Genomic DNA, 20,859 nt, shown 5'->3' on the forward strand with positions numbered 1-20,859 from the left:
GGGTAACCGGGGCGGGCGGGGGGCGGCGATGATCCTGCTGGGCCGCGTCTCAGGCGCTCGCTGAAGGCGCTGCCTGCCCGGCCATGGCTCTGAGAGAGCTGAAAGTTTGCCTTCTGGGGGTAAGTGCTGGGCGGAGGGAGGCAGGGTGGGAACCGAATGAGGGGCCGGCTGGAGAGGCTCGGTGGTGGCGGGGAGCCTCTGTGGTGATGGCGGAGAGCCTCTGTCAGAGGCTGGAGAGGCTCTGTGGTGATGGCGGAGAGTTTCTATCAGCGTTTGGAGAGCCTATTTCAGAGCTCGGAGAGATGTCGAATATGGGTAGCTCTCCCCGGGTGCAGGGTGGCCCTCKCCCCGTCCCTCTGAGGGAACCGGGCGGACGCGCTTTCCCTTCCGCGGGGGAGGCGTCTGCCCGGCGTCAATATCGCTCCTTTTTTGCCCTGTGCTCCTTCTAAAAAAAAAAAATAACAGAGGAAGCACAAGTACCCTGTACGTTCTTCCTCTCAGGCTGTTTCGGGCTTGTAGTTCACAAAATAAATAGAAGCACCTGAAATCAAACTGGTGTGAGRGAAGGGAGGGGCCTGAACTTAATATTGTAAGAACATAGGGTGGCTTGAAAGTCTTGCAGGTGGTGGAAGAAGGAGACGTGAAGCGAAATTAAGCAGAAGTTTAAAAATTGAAGGCTATGAAGCTGTGTCGGCTTTTTTTGGTCTGGTCTGAGAGCTCCAGGTTGAACAGGTGGAGGTGTCACTGCCTGCATCGAAACCCTCTGTTATTCAGACTTGTTTTTTGCTTATAAATGGCCACATTGCCCTTCAGAGGGGAAGATTATGTGTTTGTGTGCCCTTCGTGTTATGAAGGTATTTGGGATAACTACTGTTTGTGTTCACCTGGCCTGAGAAACCTTTTGGCAGGAAAGGAGAGTAAGGACCTGGGAAAACTTGTTCTTGAACTCCCTGAGCCACGACCCACATCTGTGTTTCTCTTTTTAAGATATGCWTTGATTAATGAGACTACAAATGGCATAAATTGCAGAGCTATGATAATGTGTTTTTCTTCAAGAGGAAAACAGCTTGGCAGGATGAGCACAATCATGCATAGTGTAGTCAAATCACTGTAATATTCAGGAGATTTTTTTTWWAAAATGSATAAATTACATAAYATTTCATTTTCAGTGAAGTAGTTCCTCATAGTTTTATTGCTTAAAATTTTAGTGACCCAGGAAATGTAAAGAAAGTAATTTGTCTTCATATATCTTAAAATACAATTTCAAATGTCCGGCTTCTATTGAGAAGTGTTTTACCGCTAAGAGCTTATTTTACTTCTAATGTGACTTCTGTATATCTTTTGCTTTTTAACCATGGATTGGTGGTGCAAAAATACACACAACCCAAATTTTTCATGTTGTGTTCCTTCTTTCACCATTTTCACCATTGTAGAGTTGCATTAGTAGCATGTTTCAGGTGTGTCACAGAAGAAATTTCAAGTCTTTCATTAAGCAGGGTGGGACAGCATTAGTCAGAGGTTGAATGCATGTGTCACACTTGTATAATTTCATGTGTTTCATTGGTTCTCCATCCTGGCAAGCTGTACTCAATTGCATATTTTACTAAAAGTGGTCTTTTCCTATTGCTATTCCATTTCAAGTTGTACATAGCCTTGGGGAAAATGAAATTTGAGTAATAATAAGTATGAACGAAGATTTTTGTAGTCCTTACAAAAAAAATTCAGTTTTGTTTAGAAAACTAACTTGTCACAGGCCTTTCATTTTTCTACTAAATTAGTGTAATACCTGAAGTATTTMACAAGTTCTTTAAGATTGTCTGCAGGAATGTGTTACTCATCCCAGTGAGTTTGATTTGAGGATAAAAAGCATCATCTGTTTATAGTAACAAATACCACTTTCAACTGTTTCTGTTCCTTTTTTAGGACACTGGTGTGGGCAAATCAAGTATTGTGTGGAGATTTGTCGAAGATAGCTTTGATCCCAACATCAACCCAACAATAGGGTAAGAAACCAAGTAAAGTAAATGTGATTTATGTAAGAATAAAATGAAATTACCTGAGTAGATCACTTGGGAGTTCTTCGTGTGTGGCAGCTAAACATGGTAATAAACATGACTGCAGCCTTAATTAAGCTCGTGAGCTACCTCAGGACACATAGGAGTGTTCCCGGCACTCCTGCAGCTTCCATTTTCATGTGTAAGGTCTGGACCCATTTTGTACTGTTAATCTAAGTTAACAATGAATAAATTACACTACAGATGCTTCTGCTAAAGGGACAGCATACTTTTCTTGTACACAGCCCTTAAATTTCAACATCTAATTATTATGCAACTCCATGGTTTCTAATTTATTTTTTTAAAGACTCAAGTACAATAAGTCTCTTAGGTTTTTGAGSGTGTTTAACATTCTAATTCAGGTAGTTCTTGCCATTAATTAGTAAAAGTGTTGCACATCTTTATGCAATGCACACACAAAGCTAACTGTTGAAACTGTTTTTGCAGTTGCTCTCATAGATAAGGGGGATATTTGAGATTTGAGCCTCAGAGTGGCAACACTATTGATCTCGAATCTTTGGATGGATAGAAGAAAGAGATCAGGAATTGTTGAAGTGGTTGGATCTTTTTATTCCTTTTCCTGTYTCTTTTGCTTAGCAAGTGTCTTTTGGGCTGCTTTGATAAAATGCATTTTTTGGCTTATGGGAGGACAGACTTTGCTTGATGCCAAGAGATGTGTGGGGGTGTCAGTACAAYTTCCTGTCTCAGGTGAAATAGGCTCTGCCACAGCTTTGACCATAAAAGAACCTCCTGATAAAGATCAGCTATATCTCATCCTGTCCTTCCGAAAAGTTGGGTGCCCATGGTCTCTCTCTTTTTCCTGACACCCCCGTCTTTTTTTATTATAAATACTGATACTGAATTGCAAGATGTTCTGTAGCAAGTGGGCTTTTGTTTGAATTTCCCTATTAATAGAGGTTTATTGACAGTACTGAGATCATTATACTTGCTTGAAGGGACASACTGAAAATCTATCTCTTACCAATCTTAACAAAATCATTCACTGGTCTGAGGACTGGGTATTTTGGTGTTTGCTGTAKGAATAAATGAATCCAAACTTGCCCAAATGCAGCGGTTCTGTGAAGCTCCAGTAAGATACATGGTCCTGTAATTTTAAGCATATTGATTTTGACCTTTTTTTTATACCTTGCATTTATTTACTAATTGACACTAGTGGGTGGAAAGAACAAAGTAAGGATTAAAAGAGCTTTGAGCGTCTTGCAAAACAAGCTGAGAATGTTTCAACTTTATTCCTGGGTCTTTGAGTTCATGAGATATAATCTTGTTTCCTCGTCTGTTTTCATTCCTCTTAGAATTATTTGAGCAATCACACTTTGTTGTTGTCAGTGTTCATTGCTCAGGTTCAGATATGGGCAGCTGCAGAAGCTCTGCCAGTTTTTGTCCTCTCAGTATGCTGAGGGCACATTTAAGCATTTCCCATATACCTGTGGGAACTGCAGAATATCTAGTCCTTCAGGGAATATCTAGTCCTTCAGGTGTAGTGATACCTGTCCCCAATTTTATTCCCAAGTATGGATTTACCGTCACTTATCTGAATATTAGTACAGAGGAAGAAAAAGCTGATGGAAAGGGAAGGATTTGACCTCTTTCCCCCCAGAAGTTTCCRGTATACACTGAAGTGATAGCTGTGATGCTGTGAGGGAGGATATTGTTAAAAGGCTGACCTTYCTAGGTTTTTGGTCTTCCTATATTTTTCATCCAAAGCCTGTGAACAATTAAAACTTATAATTTGCATTCATGCTGTGTTTTTTTAGTTGAATTCCAGTCTCTGAAAGGAAATTTCATCCTCTCTTAATTTCAGCCTTTATTATCTGAAACGCTTCATCAGTTTGGTGTTTATGTGTAGAGAACGCACTTTTACTGGAAATCTGAACCTTTTTGAAAGCTCGTGGTGGTAATGAATGATCTAAGAATATCTTCATGTTTGAAGAAGCACGAATTATGGTTTGTTTGGTTTTTTTTTTTAGAGCTTCATTTATGACCAAGACTGTACAGTATCAAAATGAGCTGCATAAATTCCTGATTTGGGATACAGCTGGACAGGAGCGGGTAAGTAAAGTCAATAYCTGTGGAGAAAGGTTGGGCCAGAGTTTGGGTTGTTTTTCAACTCTGCTTGTGAAAGTCACAAAGTGATCTGATTTTACAAAGATGTATTAGAACACTCGTTTCTATGCAGGTTCCTATCAAGATGTGGGTGCTGTAGATATGTTTTTATTTTTGATTGTTGTTGTGATTGAAGTGTAAAGGTATGAAAGATTACCAAAGAGGAGTTTATGAGACAATAGACTGGGTTTAGATTCCCTGAAAGGGAGTGGTCTTTCCAAAGAAAACAAGACTGGTGTGAGGAGCAGGGGAAGCCAGCAGCTGTCTCTAGTACCATTTCTGCTTGAGTTTTAAACATTTAACCAATGTTTGTAGCCAGTGCAGCAACACAAGAATCAAAGGGAAATAAGTTATGTTTCATAATATAAGTAAGGCCTTGATTCTGGAAAAATATACAGCTGCTAACACATTCTGTAAGCTTCACTGTTAGGGTTATAAATGTGAGCAGGATGTAGATTTAGGCTTTCTAAAGCAGATTTCCAAGCAATGTTACTAGAGATAACTGCTCTTTTGTTCTTTTGTAAAGTTTTGCTAATCAAGTCTGATGGTGTTAGAAGTTATGTCAAGGAATCTCTTTTAAATGTAAGTTGTAATTTGGTAGTTTGGGGTTTTGATCTCTGCAGCATGAGGGGAGGCAACAAAAKCTTTGAAGAAAATGACTACTCAGGTGAAGTCCCAGTTAATTAATTTGCGTGATTTTTGCTTGGAATTTAAAAGGAAGACTTTGCTAGAGAATTGCTTGCTTATGGATCACTAGTAAGAGTGGTAGAAATTACAGTAGCTGTATTAACAGTGCTTTTTCTTGTTTCTTGACTGCAAGTGAACTGTTGGCAACTGTCAATGACTCATGATGAGTTTATTTAGGATGTGAGGTAATTGTAACAAAGGTTGGGTTATTTAGGATAACAACTGGCAAATGCAGCTGTACTATTGTTCAGGATTGGTTTAAGAAACAGCCCAAACAGAAAAACAAATAAACCAGCAAAACAACTCCCCATTGACAAACAAAACAAACACTTTTTGTCAGTCATCCCTATCCAGAGCACTTGATCTTTAGGATTCCTGGTGGAACTGACTTGCCAGCTTTTTGACTTGATGACAGACTTGATGGCTAGGAAATAACTCAAGTACATTTGTATTGGGATTCAGTGCTGCAAATTTTGAATGACAATTTATTTCCTTGCAGCAGCACCATATAAAACAAACTTAGGTTGTCAGGGATGTTTCCCAGGAATTTGTCCAATACTATCTGTGTTATCAAAAATATCTTGAGCCCTTCCTAGCAGTCAGTCAGCATTTGCTGTAAATAGTTTGTCTTAAGTGAACATTGTAGCCCRTTCTGGAATGTTAATGCTGGAAAGTGATACTCTGAGAGATAGAGTGAATTTTTAGAGGTTGGTACTCTTAAATGGAAAGCTTTATAAACATGCCTGCCACTATTTGGCAGGAAACATCCATTACATTTTAGCATTCCATCTTGTTCACTTKAACTGCGCAAGGAATGGGAGGACCCTGTAACTTGGATTCAGCACATCTAATCTGAGGAAGCATCTCTATACATGACCAACATGTTCCTGGTCTATAAATAGACTCTCAGTGATACCTCTTTAATTTTCTYCCATACAAGTTGCTCGATATCTTTATTGAAATGAAAAAAGAAAGATATGTTATCAGGGCTCTGACCCAGGAGCTGTGATACCTGTGAAGCTTGTAAATCATATCTGAGAGAAGTCACTTGAGGCCCAAGTATAACCAAGGAAATCAGTGAATTTTGAGCAAGGATGTTTGCTTTGAAATTATTCAGGATCTCCACAGTTTCTCCAGAGCAGACAGTGCTATCATTGCTGTCACAAATGGTCTGTATACCTGCTGGCCCTAAAGCACAATTTTTTGGTCATGCAGTTTTCTGGCAATGAATATGGAAGGGATTCCCTCCATGGAATAAATCTGGAATACCAAAAACRTCCACACCATTCTTGGAACTGAAATGTCTCTGCTGATTTATGATGCAGAATGCATGGAATTCACAGTCCTGGCTTCTTGAGGCRTGTTTGCTGTTTCTCATTTCAAAAGCCCAGCTGCAGATGATGCTGCACTGCACAGGGCACCCCCTTGCTCTCTGTGGGTTCAGGGGTGGCTGGGTAGCCTTGTTCCAGAGGTGGAAATGTGCACCAAGTCACTTCACACAGCTCATTTACACACACACACACACCTTATTCCTTCTCTCATTTCTTCTACACTGAGTTAAATTGATAGGAGGTAACTTRCAGTCATTAGGATTTTTGCCTTCTTACCTAACAGTTTGGAGTTTCCCTGGTTAATTGCATTATGTTATCTTAATACTTAAGTCAAAACACAAATTGGAGGCTGGGGAGCAAGCTGAAGTCTTTGGAAAAAGTGCAAAAGGAAAATCCAGTGTTTCTGGTAACATCTGTTTTATTAATATATTTTATCTGCCGACTGCTCTTAGGTGGAAAAAAGTATCTAAGTGTTAGCAGACTGGAAATGAGAGGAATACCAAATCAGCAAGTGAAAGTTGGTTTATTCCCAATGTAAATAGTGAAATAATCAAAAGCCAGGTTGCAACCAGTCCAAGTGGTGGTTTACCAAATATGTTTCTCTTTACATTTTAGTACTTAAAAGGAAGAGAGGGATTATGTCCCAATGTGAACTGAATGCYTGTCCATGTTTCCCTTTCCCACTATTAAATATTTTTATATTCTGAACTTTGCATTCAAAATCCTATTTTCAAAACAGAATATGAAAGCCAAACGTAAATGGYCTGGAATTCTGCTTTATAGCAAGATTTTTATGATTTATTATATTGCTCTCAGTTGAACTGTACTAAGCAAAGGAAATTGGTATTTTATTAGAAATGAATAAGCCTTTATGAAAAACTGTATCCAATTCATTATTTTTACCCTGAATAATAAGATGCACAAAAGCTCTAAATCATATATACTTACATGGAACCAATATATACAGTKCACTCTGTGCTTTGATGGAGAGTTCTGGTTGCTAGATTAGTTGTCTTGGYTTTTTTTTAAGTTGGCAGAATATCCCTCTGTTCTTAAGAATGTTTCGTTGATATTTTTTGCTGCAGCTTGATCGTGTACTTTATCACTTTTTTTAGCCCTGGATTCATAAGRCTCTGTCCACTCAAAGGTACAGGCCCTACCAACCAAACAGACTTGCTGTAGATTTAATTCTGAAAATCACAAGAAAATTACTGCAGCCTTTTTTATCTAGTGTGTTCCTTAAAGCTCTGCTTGTGACAGGGCACATAGTTGTGGACTTTTGAAGTTCTGAGTTTTAAACATGCCTCTAAATTTGAGGGGAAAACTGAAGCAAAGTCCTTAAAGCCATAAATTAGATTATGAAGAAATCAACATTTCTAGTATTTAAGACTGATGATTGTTTCATGGGGCTACAGGTTGACCCCAGCTTCTGAGTATTTSAGATCAACATTAATATATGTTAATTTTCTTGACGTTTGTCTTAGTTAAAATTGAACTTGCTTCTTCCTGCATTTTTGCCCTTGTTTGGTGTTTAAAGTTGAGCACATGCATGTTTGTGTAGACAGTGTTTTATGTGAGAGGTTCTGATCTAGGCAAAATAAAATCAAGTTTGCCTTCCTGCTSTTTGCCATAGGTGTGCTGCTTGGCCTCTTTATAGCAATTTATTGCTTGGCCTTTGTAGAGCAGTGCCTTCCTGGGAGATTGTACTCTATTGCACAGACTAGTTGTGTCTGTAAAGAAAAGTTTTCCACTGCTGTGATCTTTAAAACTGATTTTCACATTTTTCAATAGTAGTAATAATGATAGTGAGGTTCTGGAGGTCAGCAGAAGATCAGGTTTATGTTGTCTGGTGTCTTTCTTGCAGTTTCGTGCTTTAGCCCCRATGTATTACCGAGGCTCAGCAGCAGCCATTATAGTGTATGACATCACAAAAGAGGTAAGAAGTTTGATCTTCACCCATCATTACTATTTCTGGGTTTTTTTTATTTGTGTCATACACCAGTTCTGACTTAATTTTTTCCGTCTTCTTTCCTTTTTTTTTTTTTCCACATCAGGAAACTTTCTCAACCTTAAAGAACTGGGTTAAAGAGCTTCGCCAGCATGGWCCTCCCAACATTGTTGTAGCTATTGCAGGAAATAAGTGTGATCTTAATGATGTAAGGTAAATCACTGTTGTCCATTTTGAGTCTTTCCCTTAAGCCCTAGTGTTAAATATTTTAAGATTTTAGAGCAGCTGAAAGGTATAGAACGATTTAAGCTGTTCTGCTCTAGTGTTGTAGTTTCACAAGGGGTTTGAGCAGTTTCTGCTGTCAGAAGATGTGGTTAATTCTGCCCTTGGATGGTCTCACCCACTTCCTCCCCTGTGCTGATGCGAGTACACGTATGAGTGGGCAGTAAATTGGGCTGTAAAATGGATCCAGATTAAAACTAACTCTTTAAAAAAAAAAGAAAAACTGATCCAAGTGTATTTATCTTTCTCCCACTGTCAACACTTGCTGGCATAACGGTGTGGGGATAGCAGGCTTAGGAATGAGCAGTTTACAGGGAGACAGGATTACCTTTCCTGGTGGCAGTGCCAAGTTACACAAACCTAAACTGCCTGTGAAACTATAGTGTAATAGAAGCTGTTTACCTCACTTTACAAGAAGTGCCCCTGTCAGTCTGTAGCACCTCATTTTGTTAGGAAAAACATCAAGCCTGTTGGAAAGCATTGTGTAGGTTTTTCTGACTTGCTTGTTCAGGTGCCTTCTTTCCCTGCTTAAATATTGGGGTGGAATTGGCTGTGGCCAAAATAGTTGCAGGGAGCGGGAAAAGCTCTTGAGAAACTTTATGAAGAGCCAAACTTTCAGGAAGGCATGTACTAAAAACAAAAGGCCTTTTTTATTGATGTCCTGGTTAAATGAGCCAAAATTCAGAAAGAAGGTGTGTGTAAACTTCTTGGGTTTAGGTTTCACTGGAAAAGGCACCACAGCTGGTGTCTCAAAGGAGACAGATGGTTATATGCTTAAAGAACCACTGCAAAGGTGGTTCTGAGTATGATTTTACCAATTGGTAATACCTAGCTGTTATCTAGTGAGCTCTACTAACTTTTGTTAGAAGTAGCATGTCTTTTGAAGAAATACAGTGTAAAATTACTTAGAACTGTGCTCAGTCTCCCATGCTCAGCTGGCATCACAAATGTAAACATTGCTATTCAAGCTAATGAGGAAGATTTTGTACTTTAGTCAAAGGCAATATTTGAGTAACTGATCGAAGTCCATGCTCTTGATATCCCAAAGTCCCTTATTACTGATAGCAGCCTGTTCTGTAAAAATTGTGAAGTGATACAACATAAAGTCCAGATTTCCCTCTAGCTACTGAGACTTGTATTTTGCATTTTGTTTAAGGAAAGAAACTACATTTTTAACTTGCCTGCCTACTTTGGGGTGTAGAATAAGTAGTACAGTTCTGTATACTCGGTATGAAAATATTCCTCTTTCATAGCTATGTCTTCATGCCAAGTAAATGCTGCAYTGATGATTTGTGCAGTATTGGGAGATACTTTGGTTTTATAAACAGTCCTAAGAAACGCACAGGATCATTGGAAATAATGCTTTAGGATCTTCTCAGGAAATCTAGAGCTGGGGGAATGAATAACACACCTCATAAGGATTGATGGCAGACCTAAGCTTAGAGCACTCAAGACAAAACCACTGCAGTGTTGTCAGATGGATTAAGGCCTTGAGTAGTTCGTGACTGTGCTCATACCTCAAGGCAGGGAGACAGCACAGAGTAAAGAATGAGCAGCAKCTTCAGCATCAGGGAGCACTGTGATGCCAAACGGGTAAAATATTCATTATGGCAGACACTTAAAAACTTAATCTGTCCCTTCAGGTTTTGAGTAATCGGGTTCTTTTGCATTCATGGTTTTTTCTTTGCTTTTTTTTTTCCAGAGAAGTCATGGAAAAAGATGCTAAAGACTATGCAGATTCCATTCATGCAATATTTGTAGAGACAAGTGCGAAAAATGCAATAAACATTAATGAACTCTTTATAGAAATTAGTAAGTATTTAAACAGTTAACATACTTTCTTCACCAAGAAGTTCAAGCAGAAATTTAATTTCCGTGTTACTTTTTGTGCTATTTGGGTGAGAATACACTGACTTTATACTAAATGTGTTACAATCTGACATGAGTACAAACTAAAAAATRAGCTGCATTAACTTCTAGTCATCTAATGACCTCTAAATATACCTTCTAGAGATTTTCAGCCTACTGTGATGCTCCTGGATAAACAGCAAGCAGGGTGCTCGTGTACAGTACAGAAGTCAGTGTCATCTTACCATGTCTGTTAATGAATGTTACAATTAGTACTTGCAAGGTTATGGAAGGAAAAGGAAATGGCATGAGGAAGATCCAGACTTCATACATCTAAGAAAAGGAATTAAGTTCTCACTCTTAATGTTTGTACTTAGGTTTAAAAAGTGTATTTTTAAAAACACARGAATTCATAAATGCCAGATTACTGCATGGGGAATAGCAACTACCTAATGTAGATTTTCCACAATTGTGGTTGTAGTACCTTGGGGTTTTTTAATATTAAATTGCAAATCTTTTCTATCTCATTTGTGGTGAGGACAACAATGCTACTTTTTATGTGTATGAATAAAAAGCAGACAGTATTCCAAAGTGAATTCCATGCAATATTAYTTGGAAGATATGTGTCAAGTAGCAGCTCCAATGTGCAGATGTGTCAGCCTGTTTGTGAAAAGAGGACTAACTACAGAAAAATCAGACCTAAGGAAAAAATACAGGGTCTATAGAAGCAGTTGAATATATTGAAGTTGATGTAAAAAGTGTGTGCTGTAGATTAGCTTCTTGATTTACTGAGTTAATAGTTGCTCTCTAAAATTGATCTTGAATAAATTATGGGGGGRAAAAAATCATAAATCCTCCTCAGAAGAGAATGCTCAACCAGGAACAGTCAATTCTAAAGACTGATGAGATGACTAAAGCAGTTCTCTCTACAAGCACTCCTTTGCTAAGCCCGACGCAGGTGATCTGTGGAAATGCAGGTCAAGATGGTTGTTCTCAAGCTATTCCAGATGGTATTGCATCCTGCAGAGGATATTCTCCAAGTGCTTTACAGCTCAGCTGTCCAAGTCTAGAGGAGCCTGAAGTGTAACTGCTGCAAAATTGGCTTCAAACTGCCTCTGCTCTCCTTTTGTGCAGCCGTCCCTCTTACAGACATAACACAGACTRTTGCTGCCATCCTGCTGGGCAGGAATGTCATCCCTAATGACCTACAGCTAGCTGGAGACACATTATTGTATACAGATCATACACCGGATGCTTAGAATTAGTTTCAAGTATAACATTTCCTATAAATTTCTTTTTCCTGCCTCCTTGTAGGTCGCAGAATTCCATCCACTGACACCAACCCACCGTCCAGTGGAAAGGGCTTCAAACTTCGACGACAGCCATCGGTGACAAAGCGCAGCTGCTGTTGACTGACCCCTTARAAAATCAAACTTGTTTCTACAGTAGGTGGTCTTGGAAGTTAATAGTTCACGTTGGGTTTATATTATCAGTCTTAGATCTTTATCTGCTGGTGTTCATACACCCGAGGTCCCCCAAAAAGGGACCAGCTCATCTGACACCCGCACGCACGCAGAAAAGACTGCAGTTGTCAGGGCAGCCTGCTGGCTTACACAGCGTGCAGTGTCTCTTGCATTCAAAGGGAATCCATCATCACTTTTTTGGCCTTGCTTGTTTGGAAGGTGACTACATGGATGGTAGAACTGAAAAGTTTTCATAATTTTGTAATCAAGGTTTTGGGACTTTTTTTGTAAAAAGGGAAATGAGCACTTTTGTGGGAGATCGGGGGAGGAGAGGTCTGGAAGTTAGATGTCATTTCTTCCTTTTCTTCAGTGAGCCTTATTTTAAATTTTGGTGTAGCTAATCCAAAGTATGGACAGTTGATGTGAGATGGCTACAGAATACACAACTGAAGATAAACAGTAGGCAAATCAGTCCATCCAGTCCCCAAATCCCATTTGCACTTTTTATTTAAAGATGATCTGCTCTGGGGGTGGGGACACAAGCAGCCGATCTTAAACCACAGACAATCTTCTTTCTCATGCTGACTGTAATCACTTTAAGGCAAACTGATAGGCTTATAGGCATCTTTTTGTTACAAGTTATTTAATATTAAGATGCTGGTTGAAGAAAATTGCTTGTAGATCTGACTAAATTAAGTGGTTACTGACTAAAAAGACATGCTGTAAACAGATGCTGCCAGTGGTTCTGGTAAGACCTAYAAGTTTTTGGGGAAAGCTTTTAATTGCTTGGCATGTGTAAAGTGTTCATATTATATTTATGAGACCAGTGTTTAAAGTGTTATAAATTATGTAAAAACAGTAAAAAATAATACAATCTTCTACACTCCTTCCATTCCACTCCTAGGGRTAAACTCTTGGGGAATCTCCATCAGGGTTTTTTTTTTCCTGCATTTTAGGTATTGTCACTGTGAGTTCATCCAGAGRCAGATGAAATTCTTTCTCTTTCAATCACATTTGAAAGGGCCAATAGAGAATCCTGTTGGGGCAGCAYGAGGCCTGTCTGTTGAACGAGTTTTCATGTGGGGTGCACTCAGTCTTTCCTGGTTTGGGCACAAAAATACACATAGGAAGTAACCTTAAGATGTGGTAATGTAGACCATTACCTCTTGGTTCCTGGGATTTTTCATCTGTGAGGGTTTTTAGCAAATCAGTGTTTAGCTTAATCTGTATTGGTTYCAATTAAACTATAGGTTGACCATACCTGTTCGTGCTACTTTATTTATTTTTACTTTTTGTTTCTTACCAGCACTAGTGAGAAACTTTTATACTTCTGAAGAAAAAGAGCTTAATAGACTTGAGTATATACTAAAATATGCTGTTTATCTGTAGTATCAAACTGAGGTCATGATGATGCTTATTCTTTTTTTTTTAATCTGGTTTTCTATCATCTCAAGTATTTTCTCTGAAGGGAATGTAGGAAAGTTCATGAGACATTAGAAGACTTATACTTAAGATTCATTTGTTTTAGTGAAAATTCTTGGAGAGCTGGAGCAAAACAGGCAAACTGGTACACTGAGGTTTCTGGACAGGTCAGTGAGTTTAGTGATATTTGGTGACTACATTTTTGTCATGCCTTTTCCTTACCCTGCCTGCATTGCCAATTCTGCCTTCTTTGCCCCAGTCCTACAGGCTCCATGCCTCCAGAGAGCCCAAGAAATCCAGCTTCCTGGGCATACATCCTACCCTTTCTGCAGTTCTGAGCTTGAATTACTGCAGGTAATGAAAACATGCAAACAGCCAGTGTTTCAGATTGTCCAAACTCCCAACCCTGGAGTGAGGCTGCTTTTTGACACTTGCCTATTTAAAGAGACAGACGGTTGATGTAGCTTCTTCTCAGTTGAGATAAGTATTGACCACTGGCCCTGCTGAAAGCTGGAATGCAGTCTTCCCTGGAGGAGATGCACATGCTCATTGTTCCATTTTTGGTGGAKAAAAATGGTTTCTTTTGTATTAATAATTTGTTATGTCAGCTGCTTTCATCCTGCACTAGGCTTGCTGGAATTGATTATATTTTGCCCTAACATAGCTTCTCTATTTGGAGATGCATTAGTATTGGAGTGTTTGGAATACTGATTATCAACCATTCCAGCTAAATTTTTAATAATATTTTTTCCCGGAAAGAAGTTGTTAAAGCAGCTCAGGATTAAAGTTTTATTCCACCATGCCTTTCTGTCTAAAGAGTGGAGCTCATCAGAGAGACTAAACTTGCAGATACTGTCAAAGGGAATTRCACAATCCCAGAATGGTTCAGGTTGGAAGGGACYACAGTGGGTCATCTGGTTCAGCCTCCCTGCTCAAGCAGGGTCATCCCAGAGCACATTGCACAGATTTATTTCTGCAGAACAAGTTTGAAAGGGCAAAGTGTCGTGTATGTAAAAACGTAACGAGGTGCATATAATATCATTGATCCAGAGCATTTTGTAACTGAAAAAAATATGACTAGTACAACTTCTAAACACCACCAGTTCTTTCTCATGGAAGTTATAGAATTGAACAAAAATATAATTTGATAAATATTTTGTTCTTAAGCTTTGGAGCAACCCCCTAATGTACTCTCCCAAGTTTTGGAACGTCTTTATCCAGCCCACTACTAGAACAGTCACTTAGTTGACTTGCCAGGCTCCCAATCTGTGCTGTAGGTAATTTTGCAGGCTATTTTATGTACTGAAAACTGGCATATTAAGTACCCAAGCAGGCAAAGTTTGGAAGCTTCCATTTAATAACAGGAGTGTCTAGTAACCATACTACTGACAATTGTTATAGGTGCTTTGAAAAGTTCTACAATTCTAACAACTTTTGTTATTGCATGAAGGTAAAGACTTTATTATTAGGTCCAGCAAATCACTACACTTCAGATCTCTGGTGACATAAGTGAGACCCTTTCTTTAAGTGCTACAGGATCAGACATCTAATGGCTTAGAAGGACGTTTTWTGCAGACTTGAGGCTTTGATGTGTTGCTTTACATTTAATGCTACCAGCCTGCTCAAGAAAGATTATTTACTTGCTTGGGGAGAGAATAAGAGGAGAGAATACAGGACATACTTACTGATTTGGAAAGTCTAATCCTTTAACCTGGTTGAGGGAGAACCACATTCTTGGTCAAAGCTTCATTTGAATTATCAAAACGTGATTTATGGTGAATATCTTGAATGGTTTAAAAGTTGGCCTCAGCAAGATTCTTTTGTTACACTGTGTAAAGCTTAAATTATTCTTTAACATTAGCATTAAGTTCCAGTATAASAAATATTAGTTGGAAAAGGAAGCTTTAGCAATGATGTTTGAATGATTTGCTTGTGAAACAGTCCTTAGTGTGTACGAAGGATGGTGTAGGCTATTTGTGGTGTGCTGTGTCAGCAATCTGCAAAGACTATCTTGGGAATGGATGATTTACAGGACAGAAGCTGTCAGAAYGCTGGAGTTGGTCACCCTGGAGTGAACCTCACTCAGCAGCAATAGCTACAGACAAGCAGGGCAAAATCATCTCCARCATGAGGAGAGCCTGCATAATTCACTGGCTTCAACTTCCACACTGCCTGTTCGTTTTCTGAGAAGGCTTCACGTGTCTCCCTTCAATACTTTCAGCCTCTAGAAAAGGCTTGGTTCACAGTTGAGAGAGAATGACAAACTTTCGTAACTTTTTTGGCAGGAAGTAATTTTACAGCCACCTAAGATGGTTTGTACATCATATCAGTTACTCAAAGCAGGAGAATTGTGTACTTGGAATTAAGCCTATAAAAAATCTGTAAAAATTTCTCTAAAGAAAACTGTTAAAGTTTTATGTTCAGATCCCATCTCTAGTAATAGATCACAGTCTAGTGACGGTAGGTGACAGAAGGTTTACAGAAATATGATGGTATGAGTTATCAATGTAAGATGGAAATACAGGTTATAGTATTTTTAAAAGTTATATTAGCTTTCCGTTGAGTCATATGGCTCCAGCTTGTCAAAAGGAATATGCTTGAAATTTCATTTTTGTATATCATACAAAAATTCAGGTGCCAAAACATAATTCCCTAAAATTATTTAGGCTTCCGACACCAGTGTTTGTTTCTGAAAAAAAACCTTCTGATATTCTGAAGGTCTCAAAAGTCTGGATGCAAACCACTTCTTGCTCAGCCACAGTCAAAAATACATGACTTAGAAAAAATCAAACAAGCAYTACCAGACTTTATTCCATGAAGTGTCACAGATAACAAAACTTTCAAGGGATGTAAGACTCTCCTGAAATCCATGAATACTGAGGAGCTTAGCCTCTTGACATGTCAAAATGTTCCTAGGATCAGCTTTTTCTTCCTTTCCCCCCATGTCCTCCCACCCACCCAACCCTGAATTTTTAGCATAGTATTGTCAGTGTACATGCTATAAAAAGCTATTCAGAAATACTTTAAAAAGTTCTAATGGCTGAGAGTTACTTGGTGCTCCCTATTTTACATGGAGAATCAGGGCAGCAGGATGACTTTCCTCAGTCTAAAAAAAAGACTTATTAGAAGAAACAATTTTGCTGTTCCTGTTACATCAACATGCAAATTGATGTTCCTAAATTTTTGCTTAAACACTAACTATAAATTTTATTTAAGGAGCAAATTACTTTTGTAAAGGTTTTCTTCTTTGAAGAAGGTTGGAATTTTATTTACTTGATTSCTGTTGATGTTTTCACATACATATGATTGAACAAACCAACTGTTACTCCTTTTTCAAAAGCGGAAGGACACAGACCACTCTTCTGTCATGTTCTTCATCACTGTGGGTGTGAGATTCCATCCAGTTGTTGCACTTGAATATTCTGTAACTCTGACACCTTGATAGATTCACTGCTACTATCTTGCCTCACTTTTATGGTGTTACAGTATGTATTTCCTATTAAATCCATTATGTTTCCTTGGCAATTTGTTCTTTGTTTCCTTACGGGATTTAGACAACAATAGGTGGTGAGTGTCTTTTTTGCCACAAAGTTCTAGAAGTATCTGTCACAGCAGCAAATATTTGCAAGTAAAATGGTAATTCATTAGCACAGCCTTAATGAAACTGTTAGAGCAGCTGAGACCTGTGCCATGACTGTATTTTACCACATAGTGAAGGCTAAAAGCGCRTTCACCTGGAGGAGCAGATTGATCTAAGCCTCCAGTCAACTATTCTGTATTTTAACTTTCTTTCTTGTATTTCTGTACTGACACTGTGACAGTGAAKTAATTGATTTAAGGCATAGAAATGGATTGCATTTCTGTAGCTAAGACATTTAAGACTCCTGGCAATCTTCCCACTTGTATCCCCCCCACCGAGGACAATGAAGAAAAAAGTTTTTTTCTGAATGAGAAATTGCAGTTGTGTGTTCAGGACACAAAAATAACCTGATATGCATAGARCTCTTGCAGTGTAGTAAATGTTTGCCTGTAAAATTAGGTGTGGAGGTTAACCTTTTTATCAGCAATTGTCACTCATAACAACATTCTGCCTTTTCATTCTAGGATGGGGTTAACCTGTTACAAGGGTTGAAAGGTCTGTGCCTTCTTACTATATTATCTCTTACTAAAACAAACTTTAAGCCGCTCAAAGTTACAGAGCATTTGCAGCACTGTAAACTGCACAAATTTCCAACCATTGCTTCACTGCATGAAGTGTAGTCAGATTACTAGTGATGAAATATTGTAGTGATGAATTCCCAAGCTTATGAATGTTTTGAGACTTTTATTTTTAGTCTTCTCTTGGGCTGGTCCTGAGAGYGTGTACAGGTTTGTCTGTATTGTTGGTTTGTAGATGCTAATGAGGAAAACCAGGCTTTTGTTCTCTCCTTTTTGTTTGAATTGTTACACTCCCATATAGTGCATAGAATGCAAATAAAAAAAATGTTGATTTGATATAATGTAAACAGCCTTTTCAGCCTAAGCATTCATAATAAACTTTTATAGTGTAATAACATGCTAAATCACTACCAGTCTGATGTATTGTGCAAAAAAAAAAGGTGTAAACATTTTATTAATAAAAAGCTTTGTTTATAAATATGCTGGCTTGGTTTATAAATGCTTCCAAAATTCTCAACATCTTAAAAAGCTGTCTCTATAGCAATATAATTATAGAAGAAGAATGTAAGCAATAGCTTACGTGTACAAACGACTGGAATAGCTGTTTTCCAAGAGTCCTGACTACTGGTGTGCAGAAACCAGAGCTTTTCCCTGGTTTATGTACACACAGACAAAGGCAGAAGATCTTGTGCAAAGAAGGGATGGGGGGAAACAGCAGAGAGAATGCAGCTTTTGTGTAACACTTCCTTTCTTTGCAGCACCCTGTCTGAGAAACTGCAGGCCACACACAGTCTTGTCAAGCAGGGCAAGGCCTGACAAATTCTACCAGGGCCAGGTTATTTAATACATTGCTTTTACCTTAGACTGCATTAAMTGTACAGCTTTCAACTGCTTAGGCCAGGTTTCTGTCAATCAAAACTGTAAAGTGCTTTTAATATCTGCATAGTGTCGTGGGGCCTGTTGAGCTGGGAAGGGATCTTCTGTTTGTTAATACAGCCAGCTGGTTGGGAGCTTGCTTTTTTTAAACCACTGTTCTGGTGCTTATGTAGTCCCCAAAAATAGGGAGTTGGCTACAGTTAACTCGCTTGTTTTACATGATGCTAAAAAAAATGTGGTTKTGTTGTTTCACTCTGTGATGCACATCTAAAATGTTAATAGCAGYCTTCAAAAGCTAGATAAACAAAGAAGTCCTGATTCTGAATTGCTGTTTCATCTGAAAAGGTTGGATACAAGTTTTTACTAAGCAAGTCATTGCAGTTCCTATGCAAGAACCCATACTGTGTCATCTTTTGTTTAACAGAGACCTGGAATAATTGAAATTTATTGTTACCTGCTATTTTGAAGTTATCCTTTTAGATGTGAGCAAACTGCTTTTGAAGAGTGTCAGAGGGGTTTGTCTAAGATGGCATGAACGTGCATTGGGGAGAGTGTAAGAAGGGTAGACACAGGGAATATGCTGGAATAGAGAGAAAACCATGTTTGCATATGTTTGCATAGAATTTGGGGAATGAAATGCAAACCACSTGATTTGCACGCACACAATGAGAATGTTTCACTTGGATCTAGTCTTTCCTATCTTCTAAGGTAGAAGTTTTGCAAYAGAYGAACTTTTTCTTTCAAATGGTTTCRGTACAAAGCTTTCAGGTGCTCTCCAGTGTTTCCCTGTAGTATTCATCCCAATTTTCTCCAGTTAGTCAAAAACCCACGTGGGCAACAATTTGCCTTTTAGTCTCGTGGCTGAATTGTTACCAGCAAGGGCTGTCTGTGGAACAAGGATGTGGTGTTGCAGGTGGCTCCATGTGCACCCATTTCAATGAATCTGACCTGCACAACACTAAATGTTCACACRTTATTTACATGCAACAAAAACCTGAAACCCTCCATTTACTAGATTTCATAAATTTTCAACTGAAACAATGCTGTGCTTTATAAAACGTTCAGCCTGGATGAAAACGTGGGCGAGTCCTTCAAATACAAACAGGTAAGTTCAGAGCTGCCAATTAGGGCAAGGTAATATATCTTGGCAAATCTTTAAGAGAAGCCTCATCAAACACTTCAGGGAGTTCTTTGTACTTCTTTCAGGAAAAATAAAACTCGGAAAGGTCTGGGCACTTAATTGTTGTTTACTTATGKTTTTTTATTATATATGACTATATGCTCTGTGAAGTTTTCTCTCTTACTCTTTGCCATTAGTTTGCAATTAGCTTGCAGGTATGTGTAAGGCTTGTCCTTGCTACTAATTACTGGTCTAAGAATGCCTGGCTAAGTGAGACAATCTGTTTTATAAAATAAAACCTAAAAGACTAGGTAAAAGAAGGTAACTTTCCCGCAGTGCCAGCCAAGAAAGCTGCCTTCCAAAACTTTGAGTGAAGTCAATTCTTTTCTGACTGAGATCTAAAATGTTATGACATAACCCGTAGTTTAGGCTAAAAATTACCCCCCCCCCATTCATATCCAATGAATACTTTTTAGTGTGCATATTTTTTTTTTTTTTATTTTAAACTACGAGTTTTTTTTTTTTTTTTTTTAAACTACGAGTTTTTAAGACCAGCATGTTTTTGTTGGTAACAGGGTCATCCTAAACTCCTCCCTCTGACAGGTTACAGCAATGCTTTAAAAATTCTTAGGAACTTTTCAAATRTTTAAAACAACCTGAGGAGAGAGGAGAGCAAAAAGCGTGGTGTTACTCTAATTACATTGGCCTAGGGCTATCAATAAAGCAACACTTTATATTAAACCAAGCTGTAAATTTAAAAAATATTTTAAACCATTGGAGTAAAAACCAACACAAAGAAATCCCCAAAACATAACCACCACAAAACCACCCACCCCAATCACAAAACCTCCAACGAGCAACCCAAAACTTTGGTTACTGCTAAGAAAGGTAAAGGGGGGATGTCTTAAAGTCTGAGGTGACCTGAAGCTCTGCTTTTACTTTTAAAAAGCGAGTRTTTCCTGCAGCTCGATGCCAGTTCTCAGGGCTGCCCTGCGGTCCCGGCAGCTCGTCCTTTTCCCGGGAGCGCTTCCCTGCCCTTCCCCGAGCCCGGCCGGAGATCCCGCGGCGCTGGAAGCCGGCAACGGTCGGCGAGGGGCCCGAGGGCTTCCCCTGCAGCCCTGAGGCCACACGGAGTAAAGGCCTAAAATGAAACGCTGCCTCTGGATAACAAAGCGTTTCTTACAAATCACGCTTTGCAGTGACGATTAAATGTTATTTGTTAGCTCTCTCTCTTCCCGTAATGCTCCAGGGAAGCACCTCCGGCCAGAGGAGCGCCCGAGGAGCGGCGGCGCGGAGCCTCCCCCCGCGGCCCCTCACGGCGGGGCCGGGCTCACGTCAGCCGCCGCCGCAGCCKCTCCGCGGGCCCCTCCGTGCTGCATCATCCCGCCTCCCGCCCGCCCTGCCCGGCAGCGTGTGCGCCGCCAGCCGCCGCCCGACCGCCGCCCGCGCCTGTCCCCGCTCCGGGCCCGCCGGGAGAGCGTCAACAAGCACCCGGGAGAGGGTGAAACAGCACCCGAGCAAGCGAGCAGCCGGGCGAGGGTGAACC

General features: G+C 39.5%; 1 protein-coding gene across 1 annotated transcript; it reads left to right on the forward strand.

The window, feature by feature from the left end:
* The first annotated feature begins 8 nt into the window (after positions 1-8).
* On the forward strand, positions 9-12,997 carry RAB22A (RAB22A, member RAS oncogene family). Its single transcript, XM_057378135.1, has 7 exons — positions 9-119; positions 1,924-2,003; positions 4,043-4,124; positions 8,061-8,132; positions 8,251-8,357; positions 10,129-10,238; positions 11,589-12,997. The coding sequence occupies exons 1-7, from the start codon at positions 84-86 to the stop codon at positions 11,684-11,686; spliced, it is 585 nt and encodes a 194-aa protein (XP_057234118.1). The 5' UTR covers positions 9-83; the 3' UTR covers positions 11,687-12,997.
* The last annotated feature ends 7,862 nt before the right edge of the window (positions 12,998-20,859 follow it).

The sequence above is a fragment of the Malurus melanocephalus genome, unplaced genomic scaffold (genome assembly GCF_030028575.1).
Source record: "Malurus melanocephalus ecotype Western Australia unplaced genomic scaffold, MMel_1.1 scaffold_341, whole genome shotgun sequence".
Classification (NCBI taxonomy): Eukaryota; Metazoa; Chordata; class Aves; order Passeriformes; family Maluridae; genus Malurus; species Malurus melanocephalus.